We start from the raw sequence: 22,202 nt of genomic DNA, 5'->3' as shown, positions 1-22,202 counted from the left end.
TAGGTGGGAAAGCAGATGCAGACAGGAAGCAATACCTGTCCAAGGTCATTTAGAACTCCTAAATTCTAATCTAGATAGAACTCCTAAATTCTAATCTAGATAACCACAAGCTGAATCTTATTCACTAAGTTCCTATTACCTAACACACTGCCTGGCTCATAGAAGAATGAATGCACAAATTAATCACTTTTTTTATTAAGAGGGTTTTGTTTTTATTTGCATAATATTTTTAAATATATATATTTTTATTGATTTCAGAGAGGAAGGGAAGAGAGAAAAAGAAATATCAATGATCAGAGATAGGGCCATATTATATAAGCTCAAAATCTGGGCTGACATTTTCCAATTTCATTTCTATTAGTTACTAGCTGTGTGATCTTGCACTCATACATCAATCAGTTTATATTTGCTTCTTCATCTATAAAATGAAGATAATGCAATCTATCTCATGGGACTCACATGAAGATTTAGTAAAATAATACATGTAACTTGGCACATAGCAGCCACTCATTAACTATTAATTTTCTCTTTTTATATAATGGTTTACCCAATAAATGTAGCAAACTAGGAGTGTAATATGTTCCTATTGCTATTGGTAGTAAATGAAAAGAGTGGCCATTAGGAAAGGGACCAAAGAACCTTCAGGAAGAAGTCATCTTGGGGATTGATATAAAAAATAGCTAGCACATCCAAATGTCAGTAAAACTCCTCCCTTGAAGTAAAATCATGCCAAGGTTTAGCTACATTATTTAAAAAAATAGTTGTTGCTGATATAATCATTAGGGTTTAAAAGGAAAGAGACTGCCCTGGCCGGTTTGGCTCAGTGGATAGAGCGTCAGCCTGCGGATTGAGGGGTCTCAGGTTTGATTCCGGTCAGGGGCATGTACCTTGGTTGCGGGCACATTCCCAGTAGAAGGTGTGCAGGAGGCAGCTGATAGATGTTTCTCCCTCATCAATGTTTCTAACTCTCTATCCCTCTCCCTTCCTCTCTATAAAAAATCAATAAAATATATTTTTAAAAATAAATAAATAAAAGGAAAGAGATTTTGGAAATCAATGTGCTTAGCTCATTTTGGCTCCTCTCCCCCTGAGATAAGGTGACTGTGTTTTTGCCTAAAAGGATTTGTTTCTATAGATCTCATACATACAAGGATCTTTAGTTCAATGTTTTCTATAATAGTACTCCATGTTTTGGTATACCAAGAATTGAAAGGAGGTTTGCTGTTAAAAACAAAGCTACATCAATCTGGAGCTAGATTTCCAGAATCTTCTTGGAGCATCCTAGATAACAGAACTAACCTGACCAAGATCAGTATCCCCTACACACATCCTTGGGTTGGGATTCTATGGAAATTCAGTGTAATTAACACATGTGGTCTGGCTCAAGACCCACCCCTAGAGCTCAACACAAATGAGAAAAAAATCCTCTGTAACATTCAAACCATTTTGCTATATTTATAGAAAACATGAAACTATATCACCATTTCTTAAGAACACAGCTATTGAGAACTGATTTTCTTAGTCTCAAATCTAATCTGCTAATGTGATTAATTTGTAACTAGGGGATCCCCCCCTTCAGTGTACCATGACAGCTTCCTTAAGTATATTGTACTCTATTTTAAGCTTAATATTAGAAAGGACCAGTTTTTCATTTCCCTTAATTATCACAACCACCATTTATCAAATACGTCCCTTTAGGTACTGCTTGCAAAGGCTGTACTAATATTAAACTAAGTGCATGGCCTTATCAGAAATCACAGCCATACTGAGAACAGCAGGGAAGCTTATGATAAATGATTGTAAGATTAAATAGCTGAGAAATTTTCACATTTATTCATTTAACTACATTTTTTCTGCCACCCACTATTCATAATACTTTCCTCAAAATAATACCAAAGGAAAACATTTGAATGACATATAAAAAGACAATATTTATTTTATTCAAACTTTCCTATAAGAAGTTAAACACAATGACCCCTAGTTGAAGGCATTACAAAAAACGTTAACATTGTTTCACATATCCCTTTAGTGCCCAGATGAAGAAAACACTTACCTGAATGAAAGAATAAGAATGTACATTCTTACAGTAGGTTTACTTAGGTATGCGGGGAAAAAAAATCCATATAGGTCAGACATAAAACAGTAATGAACCTACTAGTTTCCTACAGGTGATGAGAATCCCACTGATGTACAGGATGGGGCAAAAGTACATTTACAGTTGTGAGTACACAAAACACAGTTTATTTTTGTATTATTATTATATTATTTTTCATATGAACAACTGTAAACCTACTTTTGCCCAACCCTGTATTAAATTCTCCAAGAGCTCCCAAGACCTGGGGATCACTCTTCAACAATTAAAAAACAGCCATAGCTAGCTAATCCCATAACTCACTGTCCCCTTTTCCCTCAACTATTTTACTACCCCAAAAAATACTATTTTACTGCTAAAAAAGGAGAATGAAAAATACAATTTCCCCACTCCCAAGATGCATGACTATCAGTATCAATAGCTCCTTGGGTAATAAGAATATCAAAGCACACCCTCACCGCATTGCCATCTAAATAGAGTAAGAGGAAAAATGGCTTTGGGTGAGGCATTTCAGTGTTCTGCTTCCCAGAATTATAAAAGACCTGGCTAGGAAATAATCTAATTTCTACAAAGGAAAACCAAGTTGTTGGTTTTTTTGTTTGTTTGTTTGTTTTGTTTTGTTTTAGAAAACAGTAGAACAAAGTGGAACATCCATGCCTGTCTTCCAGGCTCAATCTGACCTCAAAAATAAAAGTGCAGGGAGGCAACAGCATGGCATCTACCCTTGCTCTGAACCCCAATTTCCTCAGAAAAGCTGGGGACACAGTGCTCCTCTTCTGCAGTGCAAGCAGGTTGCTACTTTCCCCCAAACCTGTGAAGAGCGGGGATCTCTGATCTCCCTTCCCCTAACAGCAGGAATTACAAGTAGTACCATCTGGTTAATACAAATGGGTGAATGTTTGGAGAACTGGTGATACAAATTTCTCAAATTCCTACTAGTAATCTAACTCTATCTTTGTAAGGAGAGAAACACTAGGAGGGCAATATCATTTCCATACTTCAAATTTGGAGGAAGTGTGGGTAGGGGGAATATATGTTGTGGGGATGGGTGAGAATGGAACCCTAGCATAGGCAAAAAAAATGCATACAAACATTGGAGCCTTGGATGCTGGCTAGCTATACAAGACACAAAACCTAATAACTATTTGTGACAATAGGGAAAAGAGGGAAACACAACTATTCTTTTTATCAAGCAAATAGCAAAGTTCTAAGTGAAGATAATATCTCCTTTCTGTTTAGAAACTATGTAGAGAAATAGTAAATGCTGAAAACCTTCAAATAAATGCAGACCCACACAGAACTTACAAAATATGCAAGAACTTGTCATTGTTTCTCAGTCAACTCACACTTTACCTGAGATACAAATCACTCCCTGCTCCTCTAGGTATTCTGAGCAGATTTATATTCAAATATCCATTGAAAGGTGAAAGACTACAATGAGGGAAAATACAAAAGGGGAAATCAGGTGTAGAAACTGGGGAATTAAAAAGTCTGAAAAATGACTGGTGGAGAAAAAGAAAGTGGTAAGAACTGAGGAGTGGCAACCAGATTGTCAACCCTTAGACAGAGGTGCCTCACACCTGGGAGCCTAGCACAATCTGGACATATAGTAAATACTTGATTTGAGTAGTAGAGGTGAAGAAAAAACAGTATATCATTGAAGAATGCAGTGGTTCAAATACTAATACCCAGTAAGTCTTTCTGTCTCTGCTGCCCTTAAAAGCTTGCAATGGATTTGAAAGGTATTGGTAAAAGAAGCTGACACTGCTTTTTCTGTAGTTGTCATCATCATGGCCAACACTAATGTCTGGGCCTTTCAAAGTAGAGAAAAATGCTGCTGAAGGATGGTGATTCCGGATAGCCACAAACATCACTTAATGGGATCCCAAACAACAGATATTTTTTTCAATTTTGTTTGCTAAATGGTCTCTGTGACTCAAGTTTGGCATTAGCATTTGCACCCAAAAATGAGTACCCCCACAAATAAAATTTGTTGGTATTGTTTGACAAAACGAATACAAAACAGGCATAGATTCCTCAGAAAGTTGTCTCAACTTTTGATAAGATTAACTCTATTGGCATCATCGCTTTTTGCTTTGTCCCCTAGTTTGAAAACTTCACAAAGAAGTTTTTACATAAAAACTGCTTTTACAATTCAATGAGAATAATTCCCCTCTCTTTTCCAAAGGGCCCATTATTTTTAGTTTTTCGGTGCATGACTCAACATAAAAGCCTATGGTTCTTATGAGCTGCCTGTTTTTAAATGGTCCAGTAGTTTCAGTTTCCATTTAACAAGTTCTCAGATTGAATGTTAAAATAAATGATCCCCATCACTGAGAGGTTCTCTTCAGGTTTTCTATCAGCACGACAGAATCGGTTTCTTCTTTGATTTGCTTCTCATAGATGTCATACTTCTTCCAGTGCTAGAAGAAAGGAAAAAACACAGACATGATGACTTTTCTAAATAATGTTCTTTCCCTGAGTACTCATAGCCAATGCTTATTTTTAGCTTTACGTGCACGGAACCATGAGTGTGTGTTTCCTGTTATGTGTTGTTTTTTCTTTTTTGACCTAAGAATCTTCATCTATTTGAGCAATTAATGAAACAAAACAACCAGGAATTAACCTTAAAGAGAGAAAAAAGCATGGGGGTGTTATGTGATATTGAATGGCCATCTTAAAAGATAAACAAATTTAGACATATCCAAAATTAAAAACAAAGTCTTTTAAAGAAGAATAAAAGGGTGGTATACTCTTATTACTTCAAGTGTTTTAACTTTTATTTTCTTACCATTCAAATTTGACTATTGCTCCAGAGACATATTAGGTTCAAAAAGTCAACTAGCATTTTAGTAAATGGCAATATTAAATGTCTCAAAAGTTTCAATGCAGTTAAAACTTTTGAAAGACCTTGTATTAACAGTTCCATGTAACACCATCTGCTAGAGCAGGGGATTATGCATAAGTTAAGCTCATCTTGAACTCAATTTAAGTGTGTCTCCTATGGTGAGAACCAATATCCTGGCCCTTGCCATCTTTACATATAAATCAAGGAAAAGGGTAAAACCTAAGCTCAGTCCCTTCATCTGTAAAAGAAAGTTGTTAGACTAAACCAAGGCTCAGCAAACTATGGTCTAAGAGCCAAAGCCAGTAGGCCACCTGTTTTATTAAATTTTATTGGAACACAGCCCCACCTACTTCTTTCTGTATTGTCTATGTCTGCTTTCATGCTACAACAGCAGAGTTGAGTTGTTGTGACAGAGACAAAATGGCTTGCTAAGCCCAAAATATTTTTACTCAATCCTCTTTATCCACAGGTTTCACATCCACAGATTTAACCAATCCAGGATCAAAAACAGTATTTTCAACCCAAGGTTGATAATCCATGCATGTAGAGGTCCAATGCAATGTTCTACACTATCTTATATAAGGGACTTGTGCATCCCAGATTTTGGTATCTGTGGGGGGCCCTGGAACCAATCCTCCATGGATAACTGTACTATCTGGTCCTTGAAAGAAATAGTTTACCAACCATTACCCTACATTATTTCTAGGCTCCTTTTCTGATTTCATGTTTTATGGTTCTACAACCCTTGGAAAGGAAATGGAAAGAAGAAAAACAGAAACAAGAGTAACAATGGCCATTTAGCTACCTCAGGTTGAGCAACTGGGGATGGACTGGGCAAGTAAAAACCATCCAGTCATAGAAAGCCTATGGAGGGATAAGTTGGGAAACAGTGCTTAAAACATCCAAATTAGTCTAAACAAATTATTTAATCCCAATACTCCTAATAGAATGGCTGAAATAAGAAATACTGACAATTCCAAGTACTGACAAGGATCCAGGATAACTGAATCTTTTTTTTTTAAATATATTTTATTGATTTTTTACAGAGAGAAAGAGATAGGGATAGAGAGTTAGAAACATCGATCAGCTGCCTCTTGCACACCCCCTACTGGGGATGTGCCCGCAACCAAGGTACATGCCCTTGACCGGAATCGAACCTGGGACCCTTGAGTCCGCAGGCCGACGCTCTATCCACTGAGCCAAACCGGTTTCGGCTAACTGAATCTTTTATACATTGTTGGTGGAAACGTAAAATAGTATAGCCACTATGAAAAACAGTCTGAATGTTTCTTATAAAGCAAAACATATGCTTATTGCGTGACTCAGAAATCCCAACCCCTAGTGTCTAACCAAGAGAAATATGTCCACACAAAGACCTCTACAAAAATGTTTATAGCAGCTTTATTAATAAAAGCTAAAAACTGAAGACAACCCCAAATGTCCTTGAATAAGAGAATGGTTAAATAAATTGTGATACAGCCATATCGTGGAATACTGTTCAGTAATAAAAAGAAATAAGCTATGAACATAGGGGTGCATATATCCTTTCTGAGTACAACAATTTGTAATACTTTAAACAATAAAATAAAATTTAAAAGAAGAAATAAACTATTGCTACACATCACAACGTGGATGTCTCTTAAATGCATTACGCTAATTAAAAAGGCAGACTTGAAAACTATGTACTGTATGATTCCATTTATATCACATTCTGGAAAAGGTAAAATTTTGGGGCAGAAAACAGATTAGTGATTGCAAGAGCATAGGGTCAGGGACTGAGGAATGACTGCAAAGGGGCAAAAGGGAGCTTCTGGGGGGGATGATGGAAATGTCCTATATCTTGATTAGAGTAGTGGTTATAAAACTTTATATATTTCCTAAAACTCTTCCAACTATAAACTTCAAAAAAGTAAGTTTTATTGTATGCAAATCACATCAACAAATCTGATTTTTTTTAAATGAGAAATATACAGATTTCTAATAAAAATCTGAAAAAATTACATAACCTTGAAATAATGGCTTATTTAATAAATGGCACTAAGACAACTGGCTAAGCATTTGAAAAATAAAGCTAAATCCTACCTCACAGCCTACATGAATAAATTCCCTGTGGATTCAAGACTGAAATATAAAAAAACAAAATCAAATAAGTAATAGAAAAATATATTGGAAAACAATTATATAAATCTGAGGTAGGAAAGGAATTTCTACACATAAAAAATAAAGGAAGATTTGATTGCATAAAAAAGGAAAAAATTTGTACATCATTAATGACAAAAGCAGACACAGATGACAAGCCAAAGGATTAATATCTTATATATAAAAAATGCTTTATAAATCACCAAAGAAAAGATGAATATTTCAGGGAAAATGGACAATGAACAAGAATTGTACAAAGGAATCAATTCAAGCTAAAGAACATGAAAAAAATATAAAAGTGGAAATGTAAAATTAAAACAAGATGCCTTTTCCTCAGCTATCAAATTGGCAAGACCTTTAAAAAATTATATTTAGGCAAAAGCATGGCAAAGCAACCATTCAGACATACTACTGGTAGGTATATAAACTGGTACAACCTAGTTGTAACCTATACTTCTTGTGAAAAGTTTAAATGTGTGTATTCTAGTTCCCTCATTTCTTTACTATAAAGGAATCACTCCCTACATATGTAACCAGAGTGTCTAATAGCATATATTCTATATTTTTATACATCAGTAAAATAGATCCACCTTCTTTAATCTCTGCATAATATTTCATTACATGACTCTTCTTTAATCTCTGCATAATATTTCATTACATGAATGCACCATAATGCATCTAAACAGTATCCTTAAAAGATAATTAACCTGTATATCCTCTCTGGATGACAATTTGGCAATATCAATCAAAGGGTTTGAAGGTATATAATCTTCCTTGATCCAGCAATCTTACTTGTAACAATATATTCCAAGAACGTAATAAAATATATATGTTAATATCAGCTGTGAAATGATGCCTATAATAATGAAATTTAGAATTCATCTTAATGCCCAATAATGAAGACTTGGTTAATTAAGTACATTATAATATATTTACACAATGGAATGCTATTTAGCCATTAAAGAGTATAATATAGAACCAGGTTTGGCAAAGTTTTTCTGTAAATGACCAGATAATAAATATTTTCAGATTTGAAGGCCATATAGTCTCTGTCCCAGTAACTCAACTCCGCTGTCATAGCATGAATGCAGTCATAGATAACATATAAATGAATAGGCGTGACTGTGTTCCAACAAAACTTTATTTATATAGACACTGAAATTTTCAATTTCATATCATTTTCAAGTGTCATGATAGGATTCTTCTTTAGATTTTTTCTCAAATGTTTAAAAGTATAAATAGCATTCTTAGTTCGCAGACTGTACACAAATAAGTGGCAGGCAGCATTTGGCCTGTGGTGTATCATTTAGAGAGAAATCCTTGAGTAAAAGTGGTGGTTGGCAGCAGGGTGTGTGTGTGTTTTTTTTTTTTTTAATTTTTTCATTGATTTCAGATACAGAAAGTGAGAAGGAGAAAGATAGAAACATCAATGATGAGAGAGGATCATTGAAAGGCTGCCTTCTGCACGTCCCACCCTGGGGAATGTGCCCTGACTGGGAATTGAACCATGACCTCCTGGCTCATGATTCATTGCTAAACCGCTGAGTCACTCCAGCCAAGCAGCAGGGTTTTTTAATCTCTCTAAATGCCACCATAAAAACCACAAGTTAAAAAGTTAAGTAGGAAAGCAAAACCAAAATCCATGGACATAATCTACAACAAAATGAGATGAAAATTATTCCCCCATGAACCCTGAAATATGAGTAGATGGGGACAAATTAGAGATAGCTACAAGAGAGAAATGGTATCAGTTATGGAAGCGTCTGCTGCAAGAATCAGCAGGGCATCTGATAGATGTGAGAACTGTGAAATAACTCACTCAAACCTCAGCAAGTTAATTTATGAACAACTAAGACTGACAGGGATCTGAACCTTTAAGGAGTGACTGAGTCCAAGGAGTCCATGGTACAGCCAGGAGCTGCCTGGGCCCCATGAACTTTCAAGGCCATCTAAAGCCCCCTTTAAGGGCAAAGTCCCATTCTGAGAAGAAACTAGTGGGAATAGACTCCACATTGGCCAGGAAAGGGACAAGAGACAAAATAGAAAATCCAGACAAAAGTAGAAGAGGCAGAAAGGAATTAGCTATAATTTTGAACAATTCTTAAAAATAATAGAAGATTGCCCAGAGAGCATGGCTCAGTGGTTGAGCATCAACCTATGAACCAGGAGGTCATAATTCGATTCCTGGTCAGGGCATATGCCCAGGTTGCAGGCTCGATCCCCAGTGTAGGGCGTGCAGGAGGCAGCCGATCAATGATTCTTATCACTGATGTTTCTATCTCTCTCTCCCTCTCCCTTCTCTGAAATCACTAAAAATATATATTTTTAAAAAAACAATCAAAGATGGAACTCTATAGCCATACAATTAGAAAACACACACACCACTGTCCTAAATCGAGCCTCCTAAAACTTCAGGGAAATTAATTTCATGTAAAAATAAGCAACAGAATAATATCCTTACAGAATTAAAACGTGTCAGAAAGACATATCCACAAAAAATAATGAAAATCTAATGTTTCAAAACTACCTAAAACATAATAAGAAAAAGTTATATGATATGAAAACATGTATATAGTATGGAAGAATATAAAAATTCAGAGTAAGAACTCAGACATGACATGATAAAATGCAGGAAAGAACAGTAAAATAATATTTCAGAAATGAAGACTAGGGTAGAAGGAACACAGGAGCAAATAAACACAACAGATAATATCTTAAAACAAACAGAAGATAAAAAGGAGGACTTAAAAAAAGAAAGAAATGAAGGTGCCCTGGCCAGGATGGCTCAGATGGTTGGAGCATTATCCCACATACCAGAGGTTTCAGGTTTGATTCCTGGTCAGGGCACATGCTTAGGTTGTGGGTTCGGTCCCCAGTTGGGGCACCTAGGAGAACCTGGTCAGGGCACATATGAGAGGCAACTTATCAATGTTTCTCTCTATCTCTAAAATAAAATAAAATATACCCTCAGGTGAGGATTAAAAAAAAAAGAAAGGGAGTTGATAAAAATTATTCAAAAGGACGTGGCAAATATCCAAGATGGGCAAAGAAAACAAGGGAACAAAATAACTAGTCTATAAGTAAAAAAAATTTTACTGAAATTTAAAAAATCTGAAACTACATACTGAAAGGGCACACCATATACCTTGAAAAATTAACCCAAAATGACCAACAACATAGAGTCATATTCTGGTAAAATTATTGGACTTTGAAGAAAAAAATCTTTTGACAAAGATTTTGTTTTTTTAGGCAAAAAACACCAAGTGTTTTAATACAGAAAGAAAATTATACTGTCAGCAGACTTTGGCAACATTTTATGCCAGAAGAAAATGTATGACACATTTAAGATAACCAAGGGAAGAATGTATGAGCAATAGATTTTATATCTAGCTAAAATGGTTTTCAATTATTAATGCAGCAAACTCCATCAGTGTGTAAATATTTTAGGGAATGTTGGTCCCATGAATCCTTCCTGATAAAACTTTTAGAGCTTTAAAGAAGCAAACTGAGTGGAGAGACATAAAGACTGGTAGCGAGCATCAAATACATACCCACACAGATGAGGGCTATAAGAGACACAATCCTATATAATGAAAGACTAATATGCAAATTGACTGAACAACGGAACGACCAGTCACTATGATGCGCACTGACCACCAGGGGGCAGACACTCAAAGCAGGAGCTTCCCCCATGGAGGTCAGTGTGCTCCCACAGGGGGAGCACTGCTCAGCCAGAAGCCGGGATCACGGCTGGTGAGCGCAGCAGCGGTGGTGGGAGCCTCTCCAGCCTCTGCGGCAGTGCTAAGGACCCCTTGGGGGATGTCCACCTACCAGCTAAGGCCAGTTCCCTGGGGACATCTCCCAAGGGGTCCTGGACTGCGAGAGGGTGCAGGCCAGGCTGAGGGACCCCCCCCTCCCAGTGCACGAATGTCATGCACCAGGCCTCTAGTATAGTCTATAACGGCCTTACACATTGTCAATGTAGATACTGGACAACTTTGAAAATGGGGAGAGAATGGGGAGAACATGGAAAAATTGCTCTTTTCAATAATCATTAAAAATTATTACTTGTCAAAAGTTCAGAAATTCCTTTAGGTTCACCTATTTCTTTCCCATCTGCAAATTCAAATAAAATGAAATATGAGCACTTCATTAAAACATATTATATGATTAGTTAAAAGTGCAGAGTGGAGGAGAATCAGAATGTCTGGGTTCAGATCCCAGCTCTAATACTCGTTGGTTAAATTTGTATCCTATCTCTGCTGTGTACTAGCAGTATAACCTTGAGCAAGTTACACGTAATACCCCACCTCATTTTCATCACCTGTATAATGGAGATAATAGGTATTGTAGATGGGGATAAATTAATGAGTGAAGTAATTCAAAAAGTGTCTGATACACAGTAAAAGTTCAATAAGTATGAACTATTACTATTGTTGGTATTGCCATTATTCCATTTACCAATAAAAGTATTTCCATTTCTCTATGTTGTTCATATAACATTAAATACAGTTATGTATGGGTGGTAGGATTAAGAGTGATTTTATTTTTCTCTTTTGATAACCTATATTTCTAATTTCTCTATAATACATATATATTGTTTTAAAAGAAATCATTTTAATTTTTTAAAATGTACCCTGAACATTATACTTTCATTGGTTTTTGGTCACGAGACCCAATGCTTAGCTGTATTGGACAGGAAAAAAGCAATCTGTTCCAGTGAGGTGAACAACGCAGCAGAAAAGGCTTCTAAGGATCCACTCATTTTTTCAATTGCCTGTTTTCATTTCTGAAACTTCGGTACTCTCATTTTCACCCACCATTAGCATCATGGCCTCTTCCTGAGCAGCGTTTCTATGACTATGGCCATGTACAGTAAAAGGACCAAATGGAAAGGCTCTGACCTATTCTTCAATTCTGTAAATTATGTCAGTCTAATTTTGAAATTAACTGGGGAACTTACATGCTTATATGCATGGCCATGGACGCAGACAGTGCTATGGTGAAGGCCTGGGAGGGACGGGTGCATGGTGTAGGGGGGTTAATGGGGGGAAAAAAGGGGGGATATCTGTAACACTTCCAACAATAAAGATAAATGTTAAACATTACTTGTAGAAAGAATAAAGTCCACAAAATTACCAGTTCCTAATTCAATTCTCACACTGCCGATTTTTTTAAACAAGGTAATCAACAATGGCCAAAGATGAAAAACAGCATACATGAAAAAAAAAATCAGTATTTAGGAGGCTAACACAACTGACTTTTAGTTGTAAGTCGTCTAATCCCAGAAAAATAGTGCTATACAGGCTTTTATATTTTAAAGTAATAAATACATTTCATAGGATAATGGAACGTCAATTCTCAATTTAGGAGTACTTTCAAGATTTGGTTATTTCCCACAGTGAATTCTCCAAAGAAGTGAAGTGGGTTTCACACACCTAAGCACCAAGCCAAACATGGGCCTTTTGTATATAAGTCAAGCAATTACACGCCCCAGTCTTCTTTGGATCAACATTCACAATAGAAAGTTGTACAATATGAACTGTAGGTTCCCATGCCTTAAAACCATTGCAGCTTCAAAAAGAACTGTGGGACCATTTGAGGTGGCTGATAATCCAACCCCTTACTTTAAAAATTGATAATTAAAGGGAAAGAATTAAACATGTATCCTGCCTTTCGAGCAGCACCTGAATTTCAGAACAACCAAAGAGTCCAGTTGATGACTGAAAGCAGTGCTTTATAGAAATGTGCCATCTTACAAATGTAGATTAAATAACCGATGAGGAATGCCATTATTTCACAACCCTAATGAAATTAGCGATTCAAGCAAGGATAAAAAGCATTAACTGAAGAGTTGACGGGGTGCAAACATACCACCACACAGACTATCTTCAGGTGGCATGGGGAGGGGGGAAAGATAAGTGTAGATGGCAGGAGGGGACATGTTGTTATCATCTTAAATACAGTGGTCAATCTTAGCCTCACTAACAGTGGGACAACTGGATATTAATTATCTGCCTCTTGACAATTAGGACAGTTGGAAAATTTTAAAATATGGACTGAATATTAGATGATATTAAGAAATAATAATTCTTAGCCCTAGCTTGTTTGGCTCAGTGGATAGAGCATCAGTCTGTGGACTGAAGGGTCCCAGGTTCGATTCCGAGCAAGGGCACATGCCTGGGTTACAGGCTCGATCCCCATTAGGGGGTGTGTAGGAGACAGCTAATCAATGATTTTCTCTCATCGTTGATGTTTCTCTCTCTCTCTCCCTCTCCCTTCCTCTCTGAAATCAATAAAAATATATATTAATAAAAGAAAGAATTCTTAAAGTGTGATCATGCTCTTTTCACCATCCTATATAATAAAAGGCTAATATGCAAACTGACTGAACAGCGGAATGACCGGTCGCTATGATGTCCCCTGGTGGTCAGTGCACTCACACAAGGGGAGCGCCCCTCAGCCAGAAGCTGGGCTCACAGCTGGCGAGTGCACCAGCAGCCTCCGTGGCAGCGATAAGGATGTCCTACTCCCAGCTTAGGCCCACTCCCTGCAGGGACATCCCCTTAGGGCTCCCGGACTGCGAGAGGGTGCAGGCTGGGCTGAGAGGACCCCCTCCCCCACCCCCACCCCGAGTGCACGAATTTCGTGCATGGGACCTCTAGTACAGGATAATATTCTTAGTTTTTAAAGCTATATACTGAGGTTTAAAAAAATCAGCAATATTTTGAAGTCAACTCCCAAGTTAAAAAGCTGCTTTCCAATTAGGAATGCAAAACTGGCACAATACTGAAAACATCATTGGTTTCCAAGAAGTAGGGGAAGAATGGATAATTTTTTATGGATGAAAAAGATGCAAAGGAGAAGCAATCAATCCCCTGTGTGCATCCCCACAATATGGCCAGCAGCCCAATTAGTCACAGAGAAAAGACAAACAGCAATGAACAGGAAGAAATGCTGTTGGCCAAAATGTTACTACAGTGATGAACAAAACATTATCAAAACACTAGACCCTTAAGGAAAACGACACAGATTTAATTTATTTGTGGCCACACCTAAATGACTTTTTAAAAAAAATAAACTAACATCAGCAATGTTAGTTTTTTAAAAATATATATTTTTATTGATTTCAGAGAGAAAGGGAGATGGAGAGATAGAAACATTGATTGGTTGCCTCCTGCACGCCCCCTACTGGGGATGGAGCCTGCAACCCAGGCATGTGCCCTTATTGGAATCAAACCCAGGACCCTTTAGTCCACAAGCCAATGCTCTATCCACTGAGCCAAACCAGCTAGGGCCTAAATGACTTTTTTTTTAAAAGAACTATTGATGGTGTAGTATGGAAGAAAAACATATTTAGAAAGGGCATGGGATATTTCTTTGGATTATGAGTCAGTAATTTAGGTTATAATGGCTTCTCATTCAGGTTCTGCAATTATCTATGTACTAATCCTTGAGAAATTTCTCTGTAGCCTCCAATGTCCCCATCTCTCAAGTGAAGGGGTAGGACTAGAATCTAGAGTTTTAAAATTTTATAATTAAAGAAATATAATTAACCATGTAAACATCTAACTCATTAGGTGAACTCTAGGGCCACATTCATTCTAGAATTCAATGATTCTGGAAATAAAAGATTAGTATTTCTGTTAGATATACAGTTCACTTTGGGAAGATTACTGCCATGTAAAGAAAGAAGATTGTTCATTTGGTTAAAAAGGAAACATGAAAATTTGTTCTATTACCCTATCCCCAGTCTGGCATTTTTATTAATTTTAAAGACGAATTTTATTTAATGGTCTGCAACCATCACAAACAAAAAAACATCATATACTTTAAGTGGTCCATCTTGTCAGTGCATCCACTTCACTAAATTACAGCATTATCTGACTCATTGGGTCAACATATTATCCTCTAGACAGCAAATTGAAAAAACAAACAAACAATTTTCCCATTTCTGAGAAAGATAATTGATCTTATTTTGTTGTCAATGTTATTATCATTCACTCTACCACCCAGGCTTGAGATCTTGAAATTATTTTTTACTCTCTCCCGCCTTTCATCACCCACACAGAATCACCAAGTCTAATGAGTTTCCTTTAATGTCTCTTGCATCAATTTCCTCTGCTACCACTCTGGTTCAAGTCCCTATTACCTCTCAGACCTGGATGACCACAATACTCTCTGTTGCCTTAATAACTTATACAGGGTTTCTTTTTATCATAAAAGCAATACATGTTCATTACAGGCAATTTGGAAATTTCAGAAAGGTAGAGAGAATGATATTATCCACAATAACTTTGCCAGAGTTGATCATTTTGACCCATTTCTAACCACTCATTGTTCTATGTATATATTCATTCATTTTTTAAAATTAGGATTATAATACACTATACATTTATAATATGTTTCTTTTATATCATAAATATTTTACTATGACATTAAATGCTTTGAAAGCCTAACTTCTAAAAACTAATTTCAATTGCTGATGTTTTATTCGTTTCTAATTTTTCATGTTAGAAACAAATGCTGCATTGACACTCCTTGGCCATTGCTGGATTATTTCCTTAAAATAGATTCTTAAAAGTATAATTATAAGATCAAAGATTCTTGTTACAATTTACCAAGTTGTTCTCCAGAAGGAATATATACTATTTTACAGGATCCCCAGAAGTGCGTTAAAAGTCCAGGTCCCCACCCTCTTGTTTAACACTGGTTATTATCACTTTTTAGAAATTTATTAGGCTGGAAATTTATATCTCATCTATGCTTTGGTTGGCATGACTTGTGTGTATTAGTGAGTCCAAACATGTTTTAACAGATATTGGGCATTTGTGTTATGGCACTTTGACTGGTCTTCATTCGATAACGGGTAGCAAACTCAAATGCCTTTTAGGGGTTTGGCATGTTAGGTCATCGTGTGAAACCACAGTGGGAATTAGGAATGGTAGGGCCCAAGATAAATTGGAGAGTGTGTACCCTGCTTAAGATCCCAAATTGAAAAAAAATTATATACATCACGCTGGCCAAACAAAACATCTATGGGGCAAATTTAGGACTAGGTTCCCAGTTTGCTAACATGCTAGTGCCTCCCCTCTTTAATCCATTCCCTCCTGCCTATTGTCAGAATGGCATTCCTAATACCTTCCCATATAAGGCCAGCCATAATGTGACTCCACATCTTTTTCTCAGAACTCCCCTATCACAACCTTCTACTTCTATCATAGAGAACTCTTTGAAGAGGGTGATGTTCTTGAGGACAAGCATTCTATCTTACAAGAGGCAATGCAGCACAGTGGAAAGAGAGAACTCTGGAATGAGATAGTCCTGGGTCAAATCCCACCTAACCTTTACCTACTAGCTGTGCGAACTCAGTAAAGTTACTTAACCTTGCTGAGGCTCCATTTCCTCATCTGTAAAATGGTACTAACAGCACCTACACCACAGGGTGGTTATGAGCATTCAATAAGGAAATGTAAGCAAAGCACGTAGTACACTACCTGGCACATAATAAATGGTAACAGTGATTTTCAAAGTCTAGTACACAGACTATCTTGCCATGATAGGAATCATCTGTGGGCTCCTATCAAATATACAAACTCCTGGGCCCCATCCCAGACCTGCTGAATCAGAATTTATAGAGCTAGGGCCCAGGATTCTATGCTGTTACTAGTTCTAGTTGATTGGGACTCGACTAAAGTTGAAGAACCATTGGTTGACATATTCACCTCAATTACAGTGTACAATCTCCTTCTCAGGTAGCTGACTCTGGACCTACCTGCCTAGTGGTGCTCTATCCCCCAGGGTCTGGCAGAGTTACCCACCGTCTATGACTATGACTTGGTGGAAAAGTGATCCAAATGAATTGTCCTCGGCTAGCATGTCAGTCTCCCTGCCCTTCCTTCCCTAGCCACATATCTTAGCTGCCACTGTGAATCACTCATTATTACAAAAATTGTTTGGGGCTAAAGATAAATGCAAAGTACTATCAAAGTATTATGAAAATATTATCACTAATACTTACTAAGCATCTATAATGTGCCAGGCACACTAAGTGGCCTTTATATATTAAATTAATTTAATCCACATAACAATGCCATGAGGCAGGTGGTATCATTACCTCCTGTTTATAAATGGGAAAAGCGAGGCATAGAGAGGTTAAGAAAGTTACCTAAGGTCAAGTAGACGGTAAATGCCACAGCAGAGATTTGAATCCAGACAATCTGACTCCAGAGCCTAGGCTATTATCTACTATGCTGAACTGCTTCCCCAAATTAACTGCTTTATCCCTGATATTACTAATTTAAGATACACATGATAATATAATATTGATATTTCTTTCACTTAATGTCTTCATTATTTTATTTGGGTGAATGGATTTATCAGAGGAACTTCAAACCCCTTTGGTCCCATAAGGTCTTATGTTTTTTAGCCACAAATGATAACATGAGAGTTTGCAGCAAACTAACTATAACAGTTGGGGTGGTTTGCTTTATTTCCATGCAGAGGCCAGCTTTCCAGACAACAGCACGAGCAAAATCTATTTTCATTGTTTACCCTATTTTTCTATTTCCACAAATCAAGCTGTAAAAATTATCCAGGAGTCAGAGCCTTGCCTATTAGGCTAGTTTCATAACAAAGGCTCTTCCCACTGCAGGTTTGGATAAAATATGTCCCCTACCCCAGAAAGAGAATGAAGCCAAGTGATATGAGACAGACAGAGTGTTCTGGGGACTTCTTAAATGCTATGTGTGGACTGAGATACATTTTTAATCAGCTCTTCATTAATATTTTAGACAAAATGTAATTTCAAATAACCAGTTTTGAAATGTAATTCTGGCCCAGCTGGTGTGGCTCACTGGTTGAGCATTGACCCATGAACCAAGAGGTTGTTGGTTTGATTCCCAGTCAGGGCATATGCCCAGGTTTCGAACTTGGTCCCCAGTGGGAGGCGTGCAGGAGGCAGCCAATCGATGATGTTTCTTTCTAATCAATGCTTCTATCTCTCTATCCCTTTCCCTTCCTCTCTTTCTAAAAAGCAATAAAATATATTTTTAAAAAAGAAATGTAATTCTGACACATGCCACAACATGGATGAACCTTGAAATCATGCTAAGTGGAAGAAGCCAGACACAAAAGGGCACATAATGAAGGATTCTGCTTAGATGAGGTACCTAGAATAGGCAAATTCAGAAACACAGAAAGTAGAATAGAGGTTACCAGGAGCTGGGGGGAATGGGGAGTTATGGTTTAATGAGCAAAGTTTCTGTTTGGGATGATGAAAAAGTTCTGGAAATAGTGATAATGGTTGTATTATAAATGTACTTAATGACATTGAACTGTACACTTAAAATGGTGAAAATGGTAAATTTTATTTTATATGTGTGTGTGTGTGTATATGTGTGTGTGTGTGTGTGTGTGTGTGTGTGTGTGTGTGTGTGTGTGTATATATGTTAAAACAAATCCCACAGCCTCCAAAAAAAAAAAAATAACAAACAATTTTGAATTTCATGGAGTCAGAGCTTACCAGGGTGTCATCATTTTGGTCTCCAAACATTTCTTTAAAAATCTTGCCAGGATCAGGAATTGGAGGGAATATAATGATCTTGAGCCTTTAAGAAAACAGAGACATTTTTTACTAAATCTTTCACCCCATGGGAACATCATACTTAAATACAGCATATTAAAAGAAGGCTTGGACAGCCTGGCCGGTGTGGCTCAGTGGTTAAGCATCGACCCATGAATCAGGAGATCATGGTTCGATCCCCATCAGGGTACATGCCCGGGTTGCGTGCTTAGTCCCCAGTAGGGGGCATGCAGGAGGCAGCCGATCCATGATTCTCTCTCATCATTGATGTTTCTTTTTTTTTTTTTTTAATATATTTTATTGATTTTTTACAGAGAGGAAGGGAGAGGGATAGAAAGCTAGAAACATCGATGAGAGAGAAACATCGATCAGCTGCCTCCTGCACACCCCCTACCGGGGATGTGCCCGCAACCAAGGTACATGCCCTTGACCGGAATCGAACCTGGGACCTTTCAGTCCGCAGACCGATGCTCTATCCACTGAGCCAAACCGGTTTTGGCTCATCATTGATGTTTCCATCTCTCTCTCCTTTTCCCTTCCTCTTTCTGAAATCAGTAAAAACATATTTTTTTTAAAAAAGAAAGAAGAAGGCTTGGACTGAAGACATGGTATGCAAATGATCTATAGTGATAGAGCAGTTGTGAAGAAATTTCTAAAACAAGCTGAGAAATCAATGTCCAAATAGGATCAAGTATGGGTGGAGTAAGGGGACTTTCAGGATAGGCAGACTTACTCGTACCCTACCATTTAAAAATTTTTACAACTTTATTGTGATATACTTGACAAATAATTGTATATGTTTGAGGTGTATGTACAATGCGATGCTTTAATATATGTATACATTGTGAAATGAGCACCACAATCAATCTAATTAACATTCATCACCTCACATGGTTATGATTTGTGCGTTTGATACCCTATCATTTAATAATAATAATGCTTTAGTTATCATAGATCAGATGGGAGCTTGCTATTAATAATTTTGGAAAACATAATATCGTATTCCTAAAACAGGGTAAATTACTCTTTTTTTTACTTCTCTGCTCTACTTTTACATAGAGATGGTGGATTACCTCATCTCTGAGGTCTCTCCACATTGGTGTGCCCCAGGGTTCAGCCTTTTGTCCTCTTTATCTCCCTCACTTTATGAGCACTTTCTTTACATCTTAGTGCTTTAAATCCATTCACATGTCAAGGACTCCCAAAATTCTATCTCCAGCCCAGACTTTTCTTAAACTCCAGATTCATGTATACAACTACCTATTTAACATCTCTACTTGGTTATCTAGTAGGCATCTCAAACTTATGTTCAAAACTGAAGTTCTCACCTTTACATTAAAGCCAGCTCTCCTCACAAATTTCTCTATCACGTACAGAGTAAATGGCTTCAGCATCCACTTAGGTGGCTGAAGCCAAAAATCTTAAGAGTTATGTTTGAATTTTCAATTTCTCCCACATCTCCACAGAGAAGCATCCATCAGCTAGTGCTATTAATTCTATCTTCAAAATATATCTCACATCAGACCAGTTCTTACTACTTCCATTGTCAAAACCTAGCCTAGGCTACCTTCACCTTTCTCCTCAAACCCTGCAATATCTTCTAATCTGCTGCTTCCATGCTTGCCCATTCTTCACTCAGCAACTATAATGATCTTTTGTGACAGTAAATCAGATCACATCCCTCCCCTGCTTAAAACTCTCCAATGTTTACCCCTTATGCTTAAGATAAAATCTAATTTCTTGCCATGGCCTACATGATCTAGCTCTGCTAGCTCTCCAGCCTCATCTCCTGTCACTCTCTCCCTTGCACACTCTACTCCAATAAGACTCACAAAGCTCATCCTAGCCTTGGAGCCTTTGCACTTACTATTCCCTTGGCCTGGAATACTCTTTCTCTGAATATCTAGCCTTTCTCCACATCACCCCCATAACTCGCTATGTGAAGTCATAGTATTTATGATTTGTTATCTATCTATCTATCTATCTATCTATCTATCTATCTATATCTATATCCTCTCTCTCTCTCTCTCTCTCTCTCTCTATATATATATATATATATATATATATATAATTTAATTTGTTTTATATATACAGGGTATCCCCCCAACCCCCTCAAAATGTATACATACTTTACCAGCTGATAGCTCATGTTTGAAAATGAAATGTATTTTAATAAACACTGCCTTTATAATTGTTTAAAGTGTGTGTGTACATTTTTTGGGACACTATATATATATATATATATATATATCCATCCCCCTAGAATGTAGATAGGGACTTTGTCCTGTTCACTGCTGTAATGCCAGCAATGAGGACAGTGACTGGCACATAAATAGGCACTCAATAAATGTACGTTGAATGACTATTGACATGATGATAAAATATTGGTTTAGACCCAGCTTAATACCTTATTTCAACCATAGGTATTTACTGAAAGAGCAAATGATGACACCAGACTAGTCCTTATAGTTAGATAGAGAAGGGAAAACATTCTCAAAAAATGAATACTGTATATTACATTCAACTTGGTGAAGCTCTTTCCTACAGCATTAAGTAGCAGCATGCTTTGCATTCATACCAGACAAGTCATTTAATGAACAATAGTTTCCATTTTTAAAACTTTACTCCAACAGCTACCAACTAACTGTCAATAAATTAGACATTTGAAAGAGTAGAATGAACATAAGTCCTAGCAACAATTCTAACACATGCAAAGAAAGCAGTGCCTGAGCTGAGCCCTGAGAAACACAACTAACACTTCCCTCACCATAAAATGTGCATAATAATACCTCTTTGCCATGCTATAGTATCAAAAGTCAGTTATAATCCAAATGCTTTTAATACACTGGGCAAACATCAAACACCCACACAGAGTAATAACCATAGCAACCAGGCTAGCAGAAACTGTCAAACCTGCCTGGGCAGTTGCCTTACCTTTTTAGATAAAGCAGAAGGACTATGATTGCACCTGCAACAATGATTGGAATTATGAGTAACATGGTGATATAGAGTGTTGGATTGGTCTTCTTACCTGGAAAATGGAAAGTAAACAGAAAGATATGAGAAATAAAATTCTTTTAGAAATAAACCAAGCAACAGCTCTATTATAGTAGTGAGGTCACAGATATAGCTGCCCTCTGCCCCAAACTATTTTCCAAAACCCTTCAATTAACTTATCCTCTGTTATCTTAATAATGGGGGGAGGTCTTGCTCTAGTGCCTAAATTCCATGAATGAATAAACACCTTAAAAATTATCTAAAACTGACTCTCAATGTTGCGAAGATGGCGACCAGCAGGAAGGTAGGAAGGGAGAGAGTGTGAGAGAGTGAGGAACCCAGAGAGGAGAGTGCAGACGTGTGTGGTGTGTGTGTGTATGAGCTAGGGACAGTTAGATCCTGCAGGTCCTCCAAGGGGCTGACAAACTGGGCAGTCTTAGACGGCGGAGCCCCGCTTCCAACACAGACTCAACGGGGCAGCCAGCGCAGGCACAGAGACCATGCCATCTTGAGAAAAAGAGCTGCTTGAGACTAGGATCCTG

General features: G+C 37.3%; 1 protein-coding gene across 1 annotated transcript in view; it reads right to left on the bottom strand.

The window, feature by feature from the left end:
• Positions 1-1,911: 1,911 nt before the first annotated feature.
• IL13RA1 (interleukin 13 receptor subunit alpha 1) overlaps positions 1,912-22,202 on the bottom strand; it is a 71,171-nt gene continuing 50,880 nt past the window's right edge. The window contains exons 9-11 of the mRNA XM_079764525.1: positions 21,598-21,694; positions 18,604-18,688; positions 1,912-4,515 (exon numbers count right to left, since the gene is read on the bottom strand). Of these exons, the coding sequence (XP_079620651.1) occupies positions 4,423-4,515; positions 18,604-18,688; positions 21,598-21,694 (275 nt within the window). The 3' untranslated portion in view covers positions 1,912-4,422. The remainder of the gene's footprint in view (positions 4,516-18,603; positions 18,689-21,597; positions 21,695-22,202) is intronic.

The sequence above is a fragment of the Cnephaeus nilssonii genome, assembly GCF_951640355.1.
Source record: "Cnephaeus nilssonii genome assembly, chromosome: X".
NCBI lineage: Eukaryota > Metazoa > Chordata > Mammalia > Chiroptera > Vespertilionidae > Cnephaeus > Cnephaeus nilssonii.
The sequence above is the reverse complement of the archived record's forward strand: the minus strand, read 5'-3'. Positions and strand labels throughout refer to the sequence as shown.